This window comes from Urocampus carinirostris, chromosome 6, assembly GCF_059441175.1.
Source record: "Urocampus carinirostris isolate Australia breed hairy pipefish chromosome 6, RoL_Ucar_1.0, whole genome shotgun sequence".
NCBI classification, from domain to species: Eukaryota; Metazoa; Chordata; class Actinopteri; order Syngnathiformes; family Syngnathidae; genus Urocampus; species Urocampus carinirostris.
Window position 1 is genome coordinate 18,567,135 of NC_142354.1, and position 20,869 is coordinate 18,588,003.

Consider the following 20,869-nt stretch of genomic DNA (forward strand, 5'->3'; position numbering starts at 1 on the left):
AGAGAAAACTAAAATACAAATCATGTCAGGAGAAGTGAGATCAAATATTTAAATGACAGTGACTTAAGTGCATCGTAATTATAGTAAACTAAAAAAAGTCGAATTCTCAAGTCGATAAATAAGATATGAATATGCATTTTCCTATAAAATATCCCTTTTTTGAAATTGGTAAGATATGTATATACATATTTCACAGTCTAGCACGCTTGTTTAGGGTGGTGATGGCCCTGAGGAAGAAAACTGTCTTTGAGCCTGTTAGTCCTTGTTTTAAAGGGCTTATAGCGCCTGGGCTGCGGACCGGTTACGAGCCGAGGGTTGTTTGATACGCGATCACGGGGGTGCGGGTGTCGAATCCTAGCCACAAGCCCACTAGAATTGTAGACATGAAGACAAAAAGCAGTAGCTTTTATCTTATCATTCCTCTATTTTTACTCACGTTGCCACATTATACAACCCTGTCTTGGCTGAACTCTTTCCCATAGCACCCAATTATGGAAAAGGGCTTTGTCAAAACAACATTGTATAAAAGACAAGACAACGTGACACCATAAAAATAGTGCCATGGTGAGATAAAATCAAATGCCTTTTTCATGTTTTCTAGGGCCCTAATGATCTTGAGATGACACAGTGGATTCATGCATATTATTATTTTCATTATTAGTGCTTTTAGTGGGCTGGGCCGCCAGAGAATTGTCAGGTATTAAACCAGTCCATGGTACAGAAGAAGTTGCTAACCAGGTCTTTATAATAATAATAACAATAATACACTCTCGTTCAAAGCACCTTTCAGGACACCCAATGTCGCTATACACAGAGTACCAAACAACAATAAAGCATGAATATAAAAAAAATAAAACAAGCAAGTAATAAATAGCAAATAAAAACACAGTAGCGTTAAAAGGGGGCAGTATGTGAGATGATCATAAAAAGGCAAGTCTGAAGTGGTGGGTTTTAGTCCAGATTTGAAGGTGGACAGGGTGGTAGAATTCCGGATGTCAGGTGGCAATGAGTTCCATAGCTGGGAGGCAGAGCCGCTGAAAGCCCTAGCTTTATAGTGTTATTGGCAGCCAGCAATCTCCTCAAGACTGGGCAGTGAGCAACCAATGATTTTTTTGGGGGGCTATGTTGATTACTGTGTAAATGTAATTTGCATCCATCAGTGGTTAGCCACATGCTAACTTCTCTACAGGCTCAGACACGTCTGCAACTCTGTGCTTTGTTGTTTGTTTTTCTTGCGATTTATTGACTTTGCACCGTCAGGCCTCGGGTCATTTTCAGTCAGGTGAAACGTTGTTATCTTCACGTTTGAAAGACAATCGTATTGAGCCGGTGTTTGGAATTTACACCACAATGGCGGCCGGTGAAAAGGCGCAGGGTCAGCGTGTCAAAGCTCGCAGTCTCCTGAGAAGTCCTTTGGCTGGCCCAGGTTTTGTGGAGCAGCCTCCCCGGTGTCTGTTGGATAATTGGGGTGGGTCACAGAAAACAGTTGGAGGTCCCGACCATCTGTTTATCCCTGGCCCTCGGTCATTAAACCAGGTAGCAGATGACACTCACGAGCTGTGTTGTGAGTTTCAAAGAAACACGTTCCTGGAACCTAATTTTCTCTGTAACAAATATTGTAACCCGTTATTAATATCATTTTGTAATGTATCTGTCATTACAACATGGTGCAGTTACTCTGCTACTTTTTAAAATGAGATCAGGAATTTCAATCCATGTCTTCTGCTCTTTGATGGTTCCTCCTTCTCTCTCCCAGTACTATATTATCCTCAACCCACCAGCAACACAACACTCAATACGATCTAGAACAAAAGCTTGTAATTTCTCCCTACTGATATTCTCCTCACTGTTTTGACTTACATCTAAGCCATATTTACAATCTATAATGAAACACTGAAATAATGGAAGAAGTTTATATTTGCCTGTTCGGTTGTGTGTCACCGGTAGTGTATGGTAGGCAGCGCATGGGGAGGGGGCGAGGCTTATACAGGAATAACGAAATATATGAGGAGAGAATTTACAGCGAAGGAGTCTTGAATTTTGGTCTTCTTATTTGAAAAAATATTTTCGCAATACACCATTCCCAGAGAAAGAAAAGAAAACATCTTGGACTTTACCCAGAAATAGAGAAGCAGAACTTTGAGTGGTTTGAAGACAAAGGACAAAAATGGATATGGATTGTCTCATTTGCAAGCTCTCAAGATTCCACAAGCCCAGAAATATGAAGGGTTCACTGCTTCCAAGCTTGCTGCACACGTCTTTTTCTATTCCCTTCATTATGTGGCTATTTGAAGCAGTTTGGATGGTCAAATTCAATGTGAGTATATACTGTAACTTGTAACTACTGTAGATGGTTACTTTCAAAATAACGCAATACTTTTGGGTGTCAGTAATATGGGAGTTAATAAACAGAAACACAAGTAACTCCCTACAATCTTAGTACTTTATTGCACAAAAATGATTCATTTCTTTGAAAAAAATCGTGAATTTTTGTCTCTTGATATTTAAGCTGTACATTGTATAGACGAATATTTCTCAAAGAAGGTATGGTTTTCATTATATCCGGCTCTTGATATGAGGTCGAAGGGTTGCATATGGCCTATATTGATTATCTACTTTAACACAGGCTACATATTAACAAGACTTCCATTCGGAATGAAATAATAGTATTACAGTCGATATATGTTGTGGAATTTCTGTAGTAGGATTTCTGTTGTACTTCCAAAGTAGTATTTTTTTTCTTTATATTATTTGTATCAGGGAGGCCCGTCGGCTGAGTGGTTAGCGCGTCCGCGGCACAGTTCTAAGGTCATGGGATCAAATCCTCCTGTGCGGAGTTTGCATGTTCTCACCATGCTTGCATGGGTTTCCTCCGGGTTATTACTTATCTACCACAGTCCCAAAACATGCATGTCAGGTCATTTGGCTGATCCAAATTGTCCCTAGGTGTGAATGAGTGAGCGAATTGTCTGTCTCTGTTTGCCCTGAGACTGTCTGACAACCGGTTCAAGGTGTCCCCTGCCCACTGCCGGAAGAAAGCTGAGATGGATTCCAGCAACCCCGCGACCCTACAGAGGATAGGCGGTGCAGATAATGGATGGACTATTTGTATTATTAGTATATTTTATTTATCTACACTGAATATTTTCATACAGCACTTTGTGTGTCAATTCATTGCCCGTGCTTGACAAATACATCTTGATCGATTTGAATAATGGGAAAAAAACTGTTGTTGCTTTATTGTGAGTCCTGGACAGTTTAAACATAGAACATAGACTATGTTCATAATGTTTTCACCTATTGTTGTATTTCTACATTAAATTATTTGCTTTAAAGTGCAGTCAATAGGCTGTACTGTGAAGCGTGACCTCTGCCTTTGCATGGTCATTATGTCACAGAGGAAGCATCAATAAAACGCCGTGTGGTGCTAGCGCTCTTGTGACGACATTAACACATTTACCGATATGTGACAAAATCAATAAAATCCAGACAAAAGAGGAAATTGTTCGACATTTTTGTTTGTACAGAAAGTTGTTCCTGCTTTCATGCTGCTGGACCGCTTTTGAATCAGAACTTAATTTTAAGGGACGGTGTGCTTTAGTGGTCAACACTAAACGACACTAAACCAAAAAAATGATTTTTTTTTTTTTTTTAAGAAATTGTATTTATCATCGTTTCAAGATATATGATATTGCTGAGTTAAATTTTAGAATATTTAATAAAATACAGTGATAACACTCATGTGAGATTAATTTCTCCTATGTTCCGGTCCGTAGCCTTCGCTCTGAAAATGCTGGTCTACTAGTGATCCCAAGAGACAAGAAGAAATCCACAGGTTCGAGAGCATTCTCCATCCGAGCCCCGGTGCTGTGGAATGCTCTTCCCCCTGAGATTCGATCTGCAACCTCAGTGTAACTGTTTAAATCTAGGCTTGAAACAGTGTTCTATTTTATAGCTTACGAATGACCTATATTTCATGTTGACAATATCTGTGTATTATTTGTTATTGCCTGGTCATCCTGGAAGAGGGGTTACTTCATGTCCTTTGTCAAGGTTTCTTCATTTTTCTCATGTTGGGATTTTTTAGTTTTTCCTTGCCCTCATGTAAGTTTCAGATCAGGGGGTGGTGTCATAATAGTCTGTAGTTTGCAATAATCTGTGGTCTGTGCAGCCCTTTTGAGACTCCTTGTGATGACGAGCTATACAAAAAAACATGACTTGTTCCCGGATTATAATCACATCTAAAACTGGTTGTATCTTGAGGGAATTTTCCCAATAAGTAATAACTGAAAACCCATTAATTTGTTCCCAGCCTCCCAAAAGCATCCAAGTTCAACCTAAATCGCCATAAAACACACCTTTCCGAACACTACAAACACATTCTAATAGTAATGCAACATAAAAATACAACATTAAGAGAAATAAGATGATAATAAAACGACTTTTAAAATGACTTTTCTTTTGTGGGAATGTATGGAAATTCTCGTAACTTGGAACTTTTCTCGTACGTATGGCAAAATCTTTGCTCGGAGGAAATCATGTATCTAGAATTTCTCGTAGCTCGAGTAACTCGTCGGCAGAGGATCACTGTATTTGTATTGAAGAAATCCAGAGGAATAAAAAGAACAATACATTCCTTTTATAAAGTACAACCAAGAAGTGACTTTTTTGCATTTTCTCTCATTCGAAAGATGTATTTGGGTCCCCCTAAAACAGAATACAAACTACCGAGACTCAAACTGACCGAGCTACACTGATCCTCGCTACAATTTTTGCCTAGCCTTTCAAGAGATTTTTGTTTTTTCTGGTACCTGTACCAGCAAGATGTCAGAGAATTATGTCAGCCCCTTCAACCTGAAATGTCTTTTTTGAAGTGCAAAAATTGACTTCACTACAAAATAAAAGCTCCGTAAAAATTAACCAGATCATGCAAAAGAAAAACAAATCTCAATTAAAAACACCACACAGACAAGAGGGCGCTAAATGATACACACTGTCCCTTTAAGATGAAAGAGAATGGCGGCTTTTTCACACTTCTAACATAGATTTATAAAAAGTGTCCCCTTTTGCAGAGTAAAAATTGACTTGAGTACAAAATAAATGCTCTGTAAAGATTAACCAGATCAAAACATGCAAAAAAACAAATCTCAATTAAAAACACCACACAGACAAGGGGGCGCTAATTGATACACAATGTCTCTTTAAGATCAAAAGCCAATGGTGACATTTTTAACATAGATTTATGAAAAGTGTCCTTTTGAAGAGCAAATATTGACTTCAGTTCAAAATAAAAACTCAGTAAAGATTAACCAGTTCATGCAGGCAAAATCAAAATTCAATCAAAAACACCACACAGACTAAGGGAGCACTAAATGATACACAATGTCCCTTTAAGATCAAAGACAAGGGGGGCCTTTTCACACTTTTATCATAGATTGGTGAAAAGTGTCCCATTTGAATAGCAAACACTGACCTCACTACAAAATAAAAGCTCAATAAATATAAAATAAAGCCGAATCAAAAACACCACACAGACTAAATGATACACACTATCCCTTAAAATGCAAAGTCGCTGTATTTTTTTGGTCTCATTTTTCAACATTGTTTTGTGAAAAGTGTCCTTTTTGAAGGGCAAAAATGGACTCCATTACAAAAAAAACCACCAACCAAATCCTGCAGACAAAAGAAATCTCAAGCCAAAAGACCACACAGACGTTGCATGTGCCTGCACTGACTTTGATGCCTCGAAATCAGGAGAACTTTCTTTGATGAAGCAGGCTTGCAGTCGCGCTGCTTGTGAAAATATTTCCACTGTCAGGAGTCGGGCCAAGATAATGAAGCTGTGGCAGGAGAACGTTTTTTTTATGTACGTGTGTAGTTTCTTCAATTGGATTCAGTTCTTGTTTCGGACATCCTCCATCGGTCTGTAGGGTAAAGTTCAAAATTAGATGTTTATCCCCATCCACAAGTCAAGTCATGTGTATTTGTATAGCCCTTAATCGAATGGAGTCTCAAAGGGCTGCACAGACCACAAATTATTGCAAACTACAGACTAATACTACACCATCCCCTGATCTAAAACCTACATGAGTGCAAGGAAAAACTCAAAAACCTCAAGATGAGGAAAATGGAGTAATCACAAGATTAAATAGGAACTGTATCGTTGAGAAGTCGAGGCCACTCGGTTTTACAGCAGTGATTAGAATTGAGACAAGACCCCTCCGTCATTTTAAGGAATTCAGCAGATGAACTTTTAGTTCCTGGTTTCTGGATTTTATTTTAATTCTCCTTTTAGAACAGACACATATATTTCTATTATTTTCATGAAATGAAAATGGAATATGGAAGCTTGATGCAGTTGAGAAAACGGTTGGATCGCTTTTTTTCGGCCACTATCTAACACGGAGGAGGACCTCTTGAAGCGCATCTTCCAAAAGTAAGTAAAACTCAACTTTTTAATCTTTATAGAGCATATTATTTTGTGAAATATTTATTTTTAGTACAGAACAGTACAGGTTACTTATACTAGCCTTAAACATACTTATACAAACCGTAAACTTACAAATTATAGCACTGAAGCAATTTCCGAACAAATTCAACTGAGAAATGATCGTCAGGAACCTCGTCAGGAATATCATATTCCAATGAATATGTGGCAGTGACGTTAAGGAGATAACAGACACACTTTCAGAAAAGGCCGCAGTCCTTCAGGTTGTTTTTGATGATGACGTCCGTGACGGCGTCAAAGACGAACTGCACGTTCTTGGTGTCGGTGGCACACGTAAGGTGGATGTAGATATCCTTGGTGTCCTTTTTGTTTATGTCCTCAAATTTGGTCTGGATGTAGCTTGGTGCTTCGTCAAACAAAATTGCCGCCTACAAAATAACATAGAATTTTGCAGTACATGGGTTTTTTAAGATAATCATTCATCAGAACTGTTCCAAATGACGTTAAATGTCAGCTCGTCAATAAAAAACTGTGTTAAAAAGAAAAAAAAGGGGGGTTTTCCGGTTCCTTCATAAGATTTCGTCATTTTCCTCATGTTGAGGTTTTTGAGTTTTTCATTGCCCTCATGTATGTTTTAGATCAGGGATGGTGAAATAATAGTTTGAAGTTCGCAATAGTGTCTGGTCTGTGCAGCCCTTTGAGACTTCCTGTGATTAAGGCCTATACAAATAAACATGATTTGACTTGACTTGACACAGTTTTTTGTTAGCAAAAGTGCAAATCGTAAATGCTAAATTGTATTTGGAAGTACTATCGCATTGCATGCAACTTTGTCTGTCTCGTTTCTAAAAATAGTATAGAGATATCTTATGGGCCACATATAATTTCCTTAGATTCTTTCCATCTCATAATAACCAAGTCTCATTATTCTGAAGGCCACTACACTCATATCTTAATTTGCTTTTTGCTGATTCGACAATAAAACTATTTTGGAAGCATTTTGGAAACATTTGTACAATCAAAATGTTAACTTTCCCTGAAAATATATTATTTTTCTTACTGTTTCATGGGAAATCCTGAAGTTGTGGCTAAGGCTTGTAATAGTTTCCAGAACCTAGTCAATCCGGCACTCCGGTCCCACAGTTTTTTTTTGCGTGTGCTACTCATTTATTTCCTTTTTCACTGCTCAGTTTCCAGTGTTGAATGGACGACGTCATTTTTCATGCTGACGGCTGATGAAACAGCATCGATTGGCCTCGGGCTCCTGCCAAAGGTTGTAGGGCTGATATGAACCAGCAGAGGGGAAGGGAGGGAACGGAAATAGGCCTAGCTTTTGTGGAAAATGTGCACATAACAAAACATATTGTGTAAATACAGAGCAGCGGATGCAACAATGAGATTTGGCTTGGCGACATTTGGATACGAAACAAGGAGAAATCACAGCGTTCTCCTGAAAATGAAACGCCCTCCTCAAATCTGGAGAACTTGGTCCTCTGATGTATATGTGCTTGGCTGCCAGAGCAGACATAATTGGACCAAACCGGTCTGCGGAGGAGCTGAGTGTGCTACTTTAAAAGCCAAGTGTCATATTTTGACATCTTTGTTTTTCTGCTTGGAAGCGGCTCTGTCTTGCGTCGAATCGTTTGATGTTACACGTGGATTCACTGTAACTTTAAAGAAGCCAATATTTTGACATTAAAAAGCGGTAGATGCAAATTCTATTTTACCCGAAACACAATCTATATCTGGGATATTTAAATGAATAAATAAATAAAAATTAAACAAAATGGGCTTGTTCAAAACCAGAAGTGGCAAACTTTTACCAAAACGGAAATCGAATGAGATTGTTGAAGCGGTTTAGACATGCACAAAGACTTACTTTTGTGTCATGATACACACACCTTAAACTAAAATACTAGTCTTGAGTAAATGTTTTTTTTAATTTGAATAAAATGTATTTTTCTTGGGCGGCACGGAGGATGAGTGGTTAACGCGTCCACGGCAAAGTTCTGAGGTCATGGGATCAAACCTTCCTGTGTGGAGTTTGCATGTTCTCCCCGTTTGTGTGGGTTTCCTCCGGGCACTCCGGTTTCCTCCCACATTCCAAAAACATGCATGTCAGGTTAATTGGCCGGTCCAAATTGTCCCTAGGTGTGAATGACCGAGTGAGGATAAGCGGTGCAGATAATGAATGGATTTATTTTTCTTAAAAGCCCCAATGTGTAATATTTGTCCGCTAGATGGCGCTGTGTTGTCTGGTGCGAGCGAGGGCCAGTGCCACAGAGCATAGTGTGGCGGCATGATGCCAGAGAAACATGACGGCAAGCTAATAGGGGATTCCACTGTGTAAAAGGGATACCAATTTCTCAAACTATAATTTTTAATAGAAATTAACATTTGTATAATATTTCATGTTTTTTGCCCAATATTCAAATCAATCTGTTTTTTTTACTGAATAAAGGTTTTTTTGTTCCACCAGGCGGCATTAAATATTACACATTGTCCCTTGAATCAATAGGCATTTTTAAAGGGAAACGGTTAGTGTGTATGTAAATTTTGCAAAACCCATCTGCTCCATTTTGAGCTTGAGGGCATTCTAGCTGACAATAGGAGAGAGATGTTGAACAAAGAGAGTCAAAAATTCCACCAATTTAGACTATTCAGATTCAGATATACTTTATTGTCATTCGTGTACACGTGTATACAGAACGAAATGATTAATCATGTCTTCGTCAGAATTTTAGCGCAGCAGTTTTTTATCTCGCGGTTCGATGTTACTTCCAGTTGTAAATGGTCCAGTTTATTGTCCAGAGAGCAAACGTTGGAGAGGAAAATTAATGGGAGAGGCGTTTTGAAGGGTTTAGCCTTTAGCCTAGCTGTTAGCCCGGCCCGACAACCTCGCTTCCTCCTCTGGTCACATCGCTCTCTTGCCGCTCTGCTTCGCTGCTTTGTAGGCCGCTGGGTCTTGTTGACGTAGCAGTCCGTGGCTAAATAAACACTCCCGAGTGGTCGTAGCACCGAGCGCTTGATGTCTGGATGATCGCATATCCAGCAAAAAAACTGAGATCGTATATCAATCTGCAGTTTGAGTAGATTTTGTGCACCGTCAAAACTGAGTCGAAGACTGGGTTTTATGGCCGAAGTGTAAAAAACTGTAGCGAGCCGATGTAGCCGCAGCCGAACAGGGGCGCCGCCATCTTATACAAGTATGCAAGTATAAATGGAATTATTACATGCATGAAACATAATAAACAGACACATATGCACGTATGCTTGAGAGGTTATTGATATCAACTACTGTAATCCCATGCTGTATCACGGTTTACTTTTTGCAGTTTCGATACATTGCAGAGTTGCAACGGGCATTGTGTTTTGCAGCAAACAACACAGCAAATCCTATCACAGGGGCAGGTTGTGGGGGGCTGTGTGTGTGTCTGTTGAGTGAGTCTGACTGTCTGTGTGCATGGCTGTGATAGGCTGATGTATGCTTATAGTCAAACAGCCAGGTGGGTGCACAAGTCGATATGTCCACCGCCCAAAAACGAACTTCAAAGCACGACAGCTAATATTTTAGCGTCTCGTTGCATTGAAATTGAATTATATAATTTAATTGGACGTCAAGGAAAGTAAAAGATCCCCAAAAAGATCACCATCGGGTGCTCCGTGGATTGTTATCTCGGAAGAGACTGAGGCGGTGTTAAGAAGAAGTGGGGCTGAAGGACCGGCCTACTCCTGTGGCTACGTCACAACTCTCTCACAAACAACCCCTGTCGGGCCTGTATCGCTCCAAACTGTGATGGTTTGTGACGGTTATGTTTTAATCATCACAGAGACCTGGCTCAAACCAAGTATCCCCGATGCAGGCGTGCAGCTAGTTGGCTGCTCTCTACATTGCTTTCTTACACTGAAATAATTATGCCCTCCAATTTCGTTGTATTGTATGACAATACAGACCATTCATTCAATTACAGTTTTGTGTTATGTGTTTCTTTTCTTAGATCCATTTTGTTGGTCGTATGTTATATTTTACTGATATCTAATAAATAAATGTTTGTACATCGCAGGTTTTTGTTGTTGTTTTCTGGAGCTCAGCGTATCTTATTTAATTATAGCATTATTGCTTTTTTTTGCTTTTTTTATGTGAGAGTGTGCATGTGTGTGTATGTTTTAAATTGAGGGTTATAACACATTGAGGCTTTAATTTTGTATTTATTTTTGCAACAAGATTTTTTTTATCAATTTTATAATGTTTCTTTTGGCAACGCGAAAATATACATAAAAAATAAACCCCCAAACAAAAATAGATGTTGATAATTCATAAGGTAAATTGAAGTACAAAAATTGGACTCTCTAAGTCTTTTACAGGGAAATTTTGTTGAAATTTTTTGCAATGCAATAATTACAGATTTATATTACTTTTTTTTTTTGGGGTGGATTATCATCTTTACATCAACTAATAACTAGACGTAACTTTAAATGTCTTCTGGATAGCTTTTTGGGATCTCCGCAAATTAAACTATCTGTAGTCATGTTGCATCTGCAATAACTTCGCAGGGCCTTTAATGTGCTTCCATTTCTATGCCATCTGTGTGTATACAGTTCCAATGTTTACCCCTACCCCCCAAAGTCAGGAAACAAGGGGCAAGCCGTTGCACAGGATGTGTTGGAGGGGGGGCCGGCTGTGGCACGGTCATCCCTCCAAGCGCAACAGCATCTCCCCGGAGACGACTTGGCCGCAGTCAACCCCTCACGTGCTGCCGTGTGCCAACATCAGCACAAAGCATGTAGATTTTCCCTTTGATAATGCAACCCTCAGCGTGATTTTGACTTTTGCGAGGAGAAAATCATAACAACCTCATTGATTCTTTGCAAACGGCCCGGGGCTTCCGAGTCTTGCGACAGATCTCGCTAATCTCCGTCTTCAGCCCGGTCATCAACAAACACTGGGAAACCTGAGCAGGCACGTTCTCAATCATCACAGAACACAGATGCTTGTTAAAATGAATGTGTGGGTCTGTGTTTGTGAGTCAGCAAGCATTGAGGAGGAAACACTTCATCTTGAGATTAGATTTGAATCCAAACAAGGTTGTTTACTGCTTTTGCTCACAGCAGTGTCCCTGTTTAAGAAAAAAAACCTCTTCATCCTCTGCATCTGCTTTGACAAAATATTCCAACTATGTTTTCCCACCTCCAAAACCAATAATTGTCTTACAGTTGGAATGCAAACACTTCAGAGGTGGCGTAAATGGAGGCACACCATCCAGATGTGTCAAAAAGGTCTTGCAATGGCCCGTGACCTCAAACAACAGAGGCTTCTGCAAACACGTGGCGGCTACCTGGGTTGGGGAAAGTAAACAAAGACCGAAAACAAACGGCTGATGTGTGGAAAGATTTATTCTCAAATGGCCTTCAGATAGAGACAATGTTGCTTAGGTTAATGCTGTGGTTCCTAACCTGGGTCCAATTAAACCCTAGGATTTCAGTGAGTCGTCTCAGGGTTTTGGTGGAGCCTACCCTGCACAGGTTAAGACACATCATCATTTTACGCAATGATTTCCCCCTCTGCACATGATCATGTGATATTGCTTGGCCAATCAATGTTGCCTAGAATTTAGCGTAATCAGGAGTGAACCAAAGTGTGAATGTCATCATTGTAACATTGTGTAATTACTTACTTCATATTTCAAAGTAGTCGGACAAATATGTACAAAATAACGTGAACGTTACCCTTCTTGACCACTGTGTAGTTAAGATCAAAGACGGGTCTGGAATTGTTGATATTTCTGTCCCCATGGAACTGAAACAATTCATTGCCACACACTTTGATAAGCTTGCAAAGTCTTTCAACGGATGTTGAGTCAGCAGAAGTCAATGATAAATACCTTAACAAAATCAATGAAATTCAGCAGAACCAGGTTTAACAGCATATCTTCAGAACAACAACGCTCTCAACATTTTGATGTCAACAAATGAAAAGGTATTCTGTTGTTCCCAAGAAAGCTCTGTTTATTTTTGGACAAATTGTTACACCATATATTTGTGAGTAATCCTTTCCAAGGATGCTAGACATGAAAACAAAGAAAACGAACAGACTTTGCTGTGAAAACGGCATAAGAATAGCAATTGCCACGGTGAAGCCACGCATATTGGAAGCAGAGGTCACACAGATTTGCAGCACTATAATTTATTGTGAGTTCATGCACTCTGAAGATTTTGTGCACTAGTAGAAAAACTATGTCTGGAATTTGAAAATGAAATAACTAAAAACAACTGTTATTGAAACATCCGTTGCAGCCTGCTCATCTTGGAAGGGGGATTTTACCTCATAGGCGGTCCCTTCTCAAGGTTCTCATTTTCCCCATACTGAGGTTTTTGAGTTTTTCCTTTCCCTCATGAAGGTTTTGGATCAGGGGATTGTGTAAAATAGTCTGTAATAGTCTGTGGTCTGTGCAGCCTTTTGAGGCTCCTTGTGATTAAGGGTGTCACAAATAAATAAATAAACCTTTAATTTTACACTAAAGGAAGCTTCTGTGAAGGCACATATGAAACGGGTGGGGTTCGGTAGGTACAACAGGGTTAAGGATCACTGGGTTAATGGAAAGGGAATAACCGTGCAGTACAATTGTAGTAGCAACCGGTAAGAAAAATGCATGAAGAAAGTATATAAAACTCATCTTACTCTCCCCCGCTCTATTACCAACATGTACCGGATACATACTGTATCCGAGCAATCAAAAGTTAGAGCTTTAACTCCAAGTCAACTCTGAGTTAAATGTTTAACTAAATAGATAAATTCAACTTTTTCCAGTTACTAGTGATTCAAACTCTAACAGACGGATCTCTTCAAACAATGGCTATTGGTTGCCGGTTTAAAGGGGGGCCAAATACTCATAAAATGTGCGTATTGTAGCAGTCAATGTGAGGGTAGGACTTGTGTGTAGGGGTTGAGGGAGGTATGGGGGGAGGGAGGATAGCGATTCTTCTTTGGGAACTGCTGGAAGACTGCCCAAGGTCACTTCCTGTTGGCCTCCCCGTCCGCCCCTCAACACGGAAATCACAGATTTAAGGTACGTTAGTTCCTGCAGGCTGCTGAGAGACAAAATGCATACGACATCCACAAACACAAAGAGTTGATAGATGGAGTGCATGTGTTTAGGATGTGAAGATTTGAAGTCCACCCTTATAAAGGCTACGGGAGCTCATTTAGCTTCCAAAGGTTCAAAGGCGGCTTCCTCAGATGTGTGATAAAATAAATTTATTATGATTAAAAAATCAGAAAACTATTGCTAGTTTTTTTTAATTGTTGGCCCCGAGTACCCATAAATATTTTAAGAAAAACGTATCTCTTATTGGAGGAAGAAACACAAAAGGGAGACTGGGGACAAGACTTTAGTCAGTACTGCTTTTATACCATTGTCTAGGAATAATAGTAATATTCTTTAAATATACCTTGGGGTTATAAAGCCTCATGGGCTGTATTTGGGAAAAAAAGGAGTTCTTTATAACCTATGACATTTTTTGATAAAGACAGCTGTGATTTTATTCAATTTATTTTTAAACAAGTGTAAATGCCTACATGTGTCATGATTACCAATGTGCAAACCTTGTGCCTGCTCCTTTGGCACCAACTGCCTCAGACTCTGATTGACTCTCTGTCCCTATTTAAAACCACTCCTATCTGTCCCTTTTGTCAGTCCGTCTGCAAACCTCAGTTAACACTAGGCAAGCCTTTTTCGACCCTGACTCCCACCTGTTTTTGCTCCTGTCTGTCTTTGACCTGTTCTTTGATCCTGACCAAGTCTACTTCCCCATCTCGGCTTTCGACATTTTTTTGTCCCGACCACATCTACTCTCCTGGCTTACAACTCGCTTCCGACTCAGACCACGTTTTTGCTCTCCTGTGCCGGCTACTGACACGTATTTCCCTTCCTGACAACGCCATCGCTCGTCACGGAAGATCCACTTGCGCGTTGCTTCCCGCGTCTAGCAACCACCGTGGGCGCAACCCTTTCTCTTTCAACCAATAAAACTCGTGAGAAACGCAACGCAATTGGGTCCTTTCTCTGTTCTGGTCTTGACAACATGAAAGGCTAAAGAATAGGACGATTGATACTACCTTAGAAGCCGAAAAATGTACAAAGAAAGGACGATAGCTGCAAGTGTTCTAAATTCATGTCAATGTCATTAACTTGGAGACTAAAGTTGTTTTGGATAAAAAGTGTTTTTATTGCATGTGTTATACAATTCAAAGAATGAGGGTGAATAATTTGAGGTTGTATTTTGGTTGATGATCTGGAGAAAAATCCATTTGTACGTTAGATGTAACTAATGTTGTTGCATATTATGGGCTGCCGACTGCCCGTCTTCATCAGAGCGGTGAATTGATGAAAGTCAGAGTCCAGCGCATGCAGGCCTGTGTGAGACTGGTGGAAGAAAGGTCTTAGGGTCTGGAGTCCCACAGGACAGGACAACCGTTTAGGGGCGTCACCGGCAGCGCCTTGACGAGACTCTGTCGGTTTCTGCCTCATCTCCACACTTTTGGACACCCCGGCCAGTTTTCGCTTCATATTGATGAGTATGTCCTTGGCAAGACGCCGCCCGCCACTCGGCTTGAGTTTTACAGATTCCGGACACTCCGGCAAGTCCATCCAGTTCTTGATTAAGTCCGCAAAGCTGTTGTCTCCCAAAACCAGAGGCTGTCTGTTCCTAGTTCGGCTTAGCAAGGCCGTTGTCCAGTCGTTTGGGTTGCTCGCCTCAAAGGAAGTCCAGCGTTCTAAACATGCGTCTGAGGTAGACTTGGGTCTGATCCGACCCGAAGGTCCCATGTTGGTCCGGAGGCAAGCAGAAGAGGACACCCGCACATTTCTGGTCCTCCTCAAAACAACCCCTTCATCGTGCCAGGATGCCTCAGAGTACCCAGAGTCGAAGTCCACACTCTTGTCGCTGTTGGGGGAACCTTGACCCAAACGCTCATTGGATTCTTCATCTTCTTCCTCCTCCAAGGGGTTGGCCAGACAGCAAGCCGAGTCGTAGGTGCTGGCCTCGCTGGCTTGTGACACACGCTGGTTGTTGAGTCGCTCCTGCTGGGCTCTCTGCCTCCAGAACCGGGTCACGGCGAAAGAGCGGTCGCACGGCTCACTGAGCGGCCTCGGCCTTCCTGTCCTCTTCCGGTCCTGTGGCGAGCGCATAACATCCTGCACACTGGAATCTCCTAGACACAGCTGGAACACCAAACAGACAAACTGGATCAGTTGGAAGGTTGGACTAGAGCTGCAACGATGACTTGACAATGTGGACAAAATTCAATAACACTTTTTCCCAACAGAGTGAGGCATCTTACATGAATATAATCTCTGATGAGAGTTGCTCATGTTCAATAGCATCTCTGTCTCAAGCAGTAACAAAGAAATCAAGTACAGGTTCCAAAACATCTATAGTTTGGGAGCATTTTTGCCCGGATACGCCTCATAAAATGACAACTTGCAAAGTTGGCATAGCACACTTTGTGTATCATGGCAGTACCTCGGCGTTGCATGAACATTTGAACAGTTAAATAAATAATAAAAATCTTAAATGTGTTTGGGGTTCATAACTTGGTTGATTGATAGTGCCAGTACATGTCAGGTAGCAGTATCTAATTTTAGAAATATAACAGTTTTAAGTTCACTTTTGTTAATTTTATACATTGCAGTTTTTGGGGTCAACTAAATACCAGGTTGCTCATTAACCATTTACAGGAGCAGATATGACTGAGAAATTGTTGTGTAACAGAGTCAGGCATAACTGATTGTTAATGTATTTAGCACAAGGTTTATTATTTTGGTATGTCATGTAGTGATGCAGCTGTCATTAAAATATTTTTTCATTATTTACAAAAAAGGTTACAAAACAGCTGTCGTCACACAAATACACTAATAAAAAAGAACTTTTACCTTTCTAACATGAATCAAAAACGGATTTTTACTTTTTCTGAATGTACTGCAGTGTAAAACGATGAAATAATGTCGCAGTTTTTGAGGATATCTCATTCAGAAACTCCATCTGACATGATGTTATCACAGCTGTGAGTTTGGGACCATTTGGGACCCCTGCCTAGCCACCCTCCTCCTCCGCCTCCCCTCTGAGTGCTCAGTAAGGTGGCACAAAGTTCTTCTCGGCTGCCTTCAAACAAGCCACAATTGATTTGTCCATATGTGGACCCGCACTCAAAATTCATGTGGTTTGGGGGGTGACACAATGACCATTTAAGGAAAATCTTTTCAGTGGCGGGTCACATTACGTTAAGAAAATAGTCAGAGGGGCTGGGCCAGGGGTTCATTTTCCATTAGCAAACAGTTTAGAAACAGCACCAGGGAGCCAGTAGGGAGTGCCAAAGACCCGCATGAGGCTCCAGAGCCACTTGTTGCTTACTCTTGACCTATCCATTTTTCTCATTTTCATCTATGATCATATATTTCATTTATTTGTCTATTATAAACAATGAAATCAAAAAAAGCTTTGAAACACTTAAAATTATAGCAAAGTAAAACATCATTAGAGCGAGAGTTGTCTTTTGTCTTTGACAACAGCATAGTGAAAATTGTTTACGCCGTTTTATTATTATTCATAATGTTGCTTTTTGAACACCAAAATTAAGCATTCGTAGTGAAAAACTCAAAATGAAGATTTTTTTGCATACATTTTGATAAAAATCTTGATCAAAAAATAAATACAATAAATCTTTAACCTCATGTGATAATTGTATTACTGGCGATAATTGGTTTTCTAGAAAAAGGACCAAAAATCAACAATTTAAAAACTATAGTTGCACTTGATTAGTCTTATTTTTCGAAATCACCAATTAATTAGCATTGATATCTCAAAGTGAGTTTGTTGAAACGATCACTAATTAGTGAATAAATCATTTAAACATGTTTTCCCTGCATTTGTGGCCTTATTGTTTACAGATTTCTCATGTGATAATGGCCTCAACAATCCATTATCTGCACCGCTTATCCTCAGTCAGGTCGCTAGGGTGCTGGAGCCCATCCCATCCATCTTCGGGCAGTGGGCAGGGGACACCCTGAACTGGTTGCCAGCCAATCGCAGGGCATAGAGGGAGAGACAATTTGCTCGCCTATTCACACCTAGGGACATTTTGGACCTGCCAATTAATCTGACATGCATGTTTTTGGAATGTGGGAGGGAACCGGAGTGCTTGGAGGAAACCCATGTTAACACAGGGAGAACATGCAAACTCTGCACAGGGAGATTCGATCCCATGACCTCAGAATTGTGCCGCGGACGCGCTAACTACTGTACCGCCCTGGCCTCAACAACATCCGATGAATTTGTGGGAAACATTAACGAAAAAAATTTGGATTTCAAAATAATATCTGAGGGCAGCACGGCGACGCAGTGGTTAGCGCGTGTGCGGCACAGTTCTGAGGTCATGAGATCAAACCTCCTGTGTGGAGTTTGCATGTTCTCCCCGTCTTTGCGTGGGTTTCCTCCCACATCCCAAAAACATGCATGTCAGGTTCTTTGGCCTGGTCCAAATTATCCAGAGGTGTGAATGAGCGAGCGAATTGTCTGTCTCTGTGTGCCCTGTGACTGGCTGGCATCCAGTTTGGGGTGTCACCTGCCCACTGCCCAAAGATAACTGGGATGGGCTCCAGCACCCCCGTGACCCTACTGAGGATAAGCGGTGCAGATAATGGATGGAGGGATGGATGGAAAATAATATTACAGTAAGGCCATTATCGCTAACCAGGTATGTGATTAGTTAAGGCCATTATTTAATGTCAACAGTTGAATTATGAATTAGAAATTTTGAATATTAATAATTCCGGTATCAAAGTTACTAAAAATAGGAACAACTGACACGGCGTTATAAAACAAAAACAAAAATGGAGAAAAAAAACTATTGTTAAGATGCACTAATAATACATCATAGCCAGTCCTCATAACGCTCCATTTGAAAATGTTTGCCTATATAGCCTGACATTTGTTCATTTTATTGTTCTCTCTTTTAGGTCTCTTATATGTGTTTACCCTGGAGTGTTATATCTAATCTCGTTCCAGAAAAATTGCTCTCTACATTCTTAACAGTGACAATAAAGAACAAATAAATTCAAAACGTATTATCCTTTCATTTTTTCAATTTTATTGCTTGTCCGGCCGTATTAAAAAGCCTTTTCTGGCCCACGGGCTGTACTTTTCCCACCCCTGATTTAAGATGTTCCAATGCATTCAAAAAAGGATAAAGATAACCTTACCATTGCTCGTGTCTGCAGAAAAGTTTGAACTTTTTATGGTTCCTGCACAGAAAAATAGAAAGATATGGTGAGCACAAGATATTACATGTTTGAAATATGAAGAAAAAAAATCTAAGTTTATTCCAAAAAAGCTACCAACCTTGGAAATTAGTACAAGTCCTCACATGTGTTGATGTTGTAAAGATGCTGTGGCTTGCTGAGTTCTTACTCTTGTGCTCGGCATGAAAGCTGGCAGCAATTTTATAGCCCCAAGTGCTTGGCTTCAGCCAATCAGCGCAAGGCAGCCAAACTCCCGACCAATTAGGCGGCGCCCGAAACAAAGCCCGCCCCTAGCCGCTGGTATCCAGAGATGGAGTGATAATTCCCAACTATATGTGTCTAAAATTATTCATAGGATTTATCCCTCCAAAGTGCATACCCTAAAAAGGTTTAATAGAGATATTAATTTTAAATTTACATTTTGTACTAAAGACCCTAAAGACATTCATTTTGGCACTGCCCCTTGGTAATACATTTCCAGTCTGGAATCTGTAATTTATACCTGATAAGATTGACAATGGGTTCAAACTACTTGGAAGGATATTGTGGTTGGAATATATGGTTTCCAAAAGTATAAATTCAAAGCAAAAGAAACTTTTATTGTCAATCGCATTCATTTTAGCTCAAGTATACTTTCACAAGTGCAAATTTATAGGTACTTTTTAATATATATAACCAAGAGCCAAGAAGAAATCCGAAGAATTGAGAATATTCTCCTTTTGGCCCCTGGTGCTGTGGAATGCTCGGCCCTCTGAGATTTGATCTGCAACTTCAGTGGAACAATTTAATTCTAGGTTTAAAAGACAAGTATATTATATAGCTAATGCACGACCTATACTATGTATTGTAACATCCAAAATTTCAAGTCTGACCTGAGAAACATCCTAAAGCAATTGACAAAAAGTGATGAATTGTGAGCTTTTTCGCTTAAACTGCTGGTCTAGTAGTGATCCCAAGAGCCAAGAAGAAATCCGTAGGTTCGAGAGCGTCATGTAAGTTTTAGATCAGGGTATGATGTATTGATAAACCTTAGTCTGTAATTGTCTGTGGTCTTTGCAGCCATTTGAGACTTCTTGTGGTTAAGGGCTATACAAAAAAAACATGACTTTAAATGAGAAGTAAACAATCAATCTTGCCAATAAAGCATTACCACATCCATAAAGCTATTAAAACAAATAATATTTGTAAAAATTTTAGTCTATTCATGTAATTTACCCGTTTTCCCCTGTCATGTTTTTATTCATACTGTCTTGTGATTTGGATTGTATAGTTCTGAGTTTAACCCAACACTGCATTGTTTTTTTGTATAAAACCGTAGATGCATTTTGTTTTTAAGTATTCTTTAAAAATTTGAAGGGAAAATGAACAGCATGCTGCATAGAATATATCTCTCATTTATTTATATATATTTTAAACACACTTATATAAATAATCAAATCAAATATGACCCCACTTATCTATTTATTTGAGTGTAGTAGTAGACCAAACTCAAAAAGCAAAAAGATTGTCAGTTTTGCTGAAACACATTGAGCAACTGAGAATAATGCTTGCTGTTCTGTTTTATTTTTTAACTACAAATATTTTTCAAAATGCGATAAATCATAAACTCTCATATAAAATTTCTGTTTATAATACAAATATTTTTTTAATGAATAATTATTTGTTTTACCGCCCAGGAGGCCTTAAATAATACACACTGTCCCTTTAAAATATCCTTTAAAAGTATGCAAAAGGGAAAAAAAACTGACAGCAGTGTTTTTGGGCCATCGTTGTTTCTATCTTGCAGCGCTTTCTTTTTTTATACATTATATGTTTGAACTGTCGAAAAATATTAGGGATGTTAGATAACACATTTTAGTTCCAGGTACTAGTAGCACTCGTCTAGCATCCTTCTTCACTAAAGAAAAAAATAATACTGTTCCTTGAAATCCCAATATGAGGTGTTTCTCTAATGCATTTAAATAATAGCAGCTCAGTTATCTTATAATTTGTAATTTTTGATTGTTAAACGGCCACTAGAGGGCATGGGACTCCAACCTTTTACAAACTTAGGTACTTTTTGTTACTAACTAGCGCAAAGGACCCCCAGTTTGATATTCATTTCATAGATAACAAAGTGTCTTGT

At 39.7% G+C, this 20,869-nt stretch overlaps 1 protein-coding gene across 1 annotated transcript; it reads right to left on the reverse strand.

Moving 5' to 3' along the window:
* Positions 1-14,650: 14,650 nt before the first annotated feature.
* LOC148363993 (PAK4-inhibitor inka2-like) lies at positions 14,651-18,913 on the reverse strand. Its single transcript, XM_088337146.1, has 3 exons — positions 18,845-18,913; positions 18,706-18,747; positions 14,651-15,669 (listed from the first exon to the last, which is right to left on the reverse strand). The coding sequence occupies exons 2-3, from the start codon at positions 18,706-18,708 to the stop codon at positions 14,764-14,766; spliced, it is 909 nt and encodes a 302-aa protein (XP_088193272.1). The 5' UTR covers positions 18,709-18,747; positions 18,845-18,913; the 3' UTR covers positions 14,651-14,763.
* Positions 18,914-20,869: the final 1,956 nt, after the last annotated feature.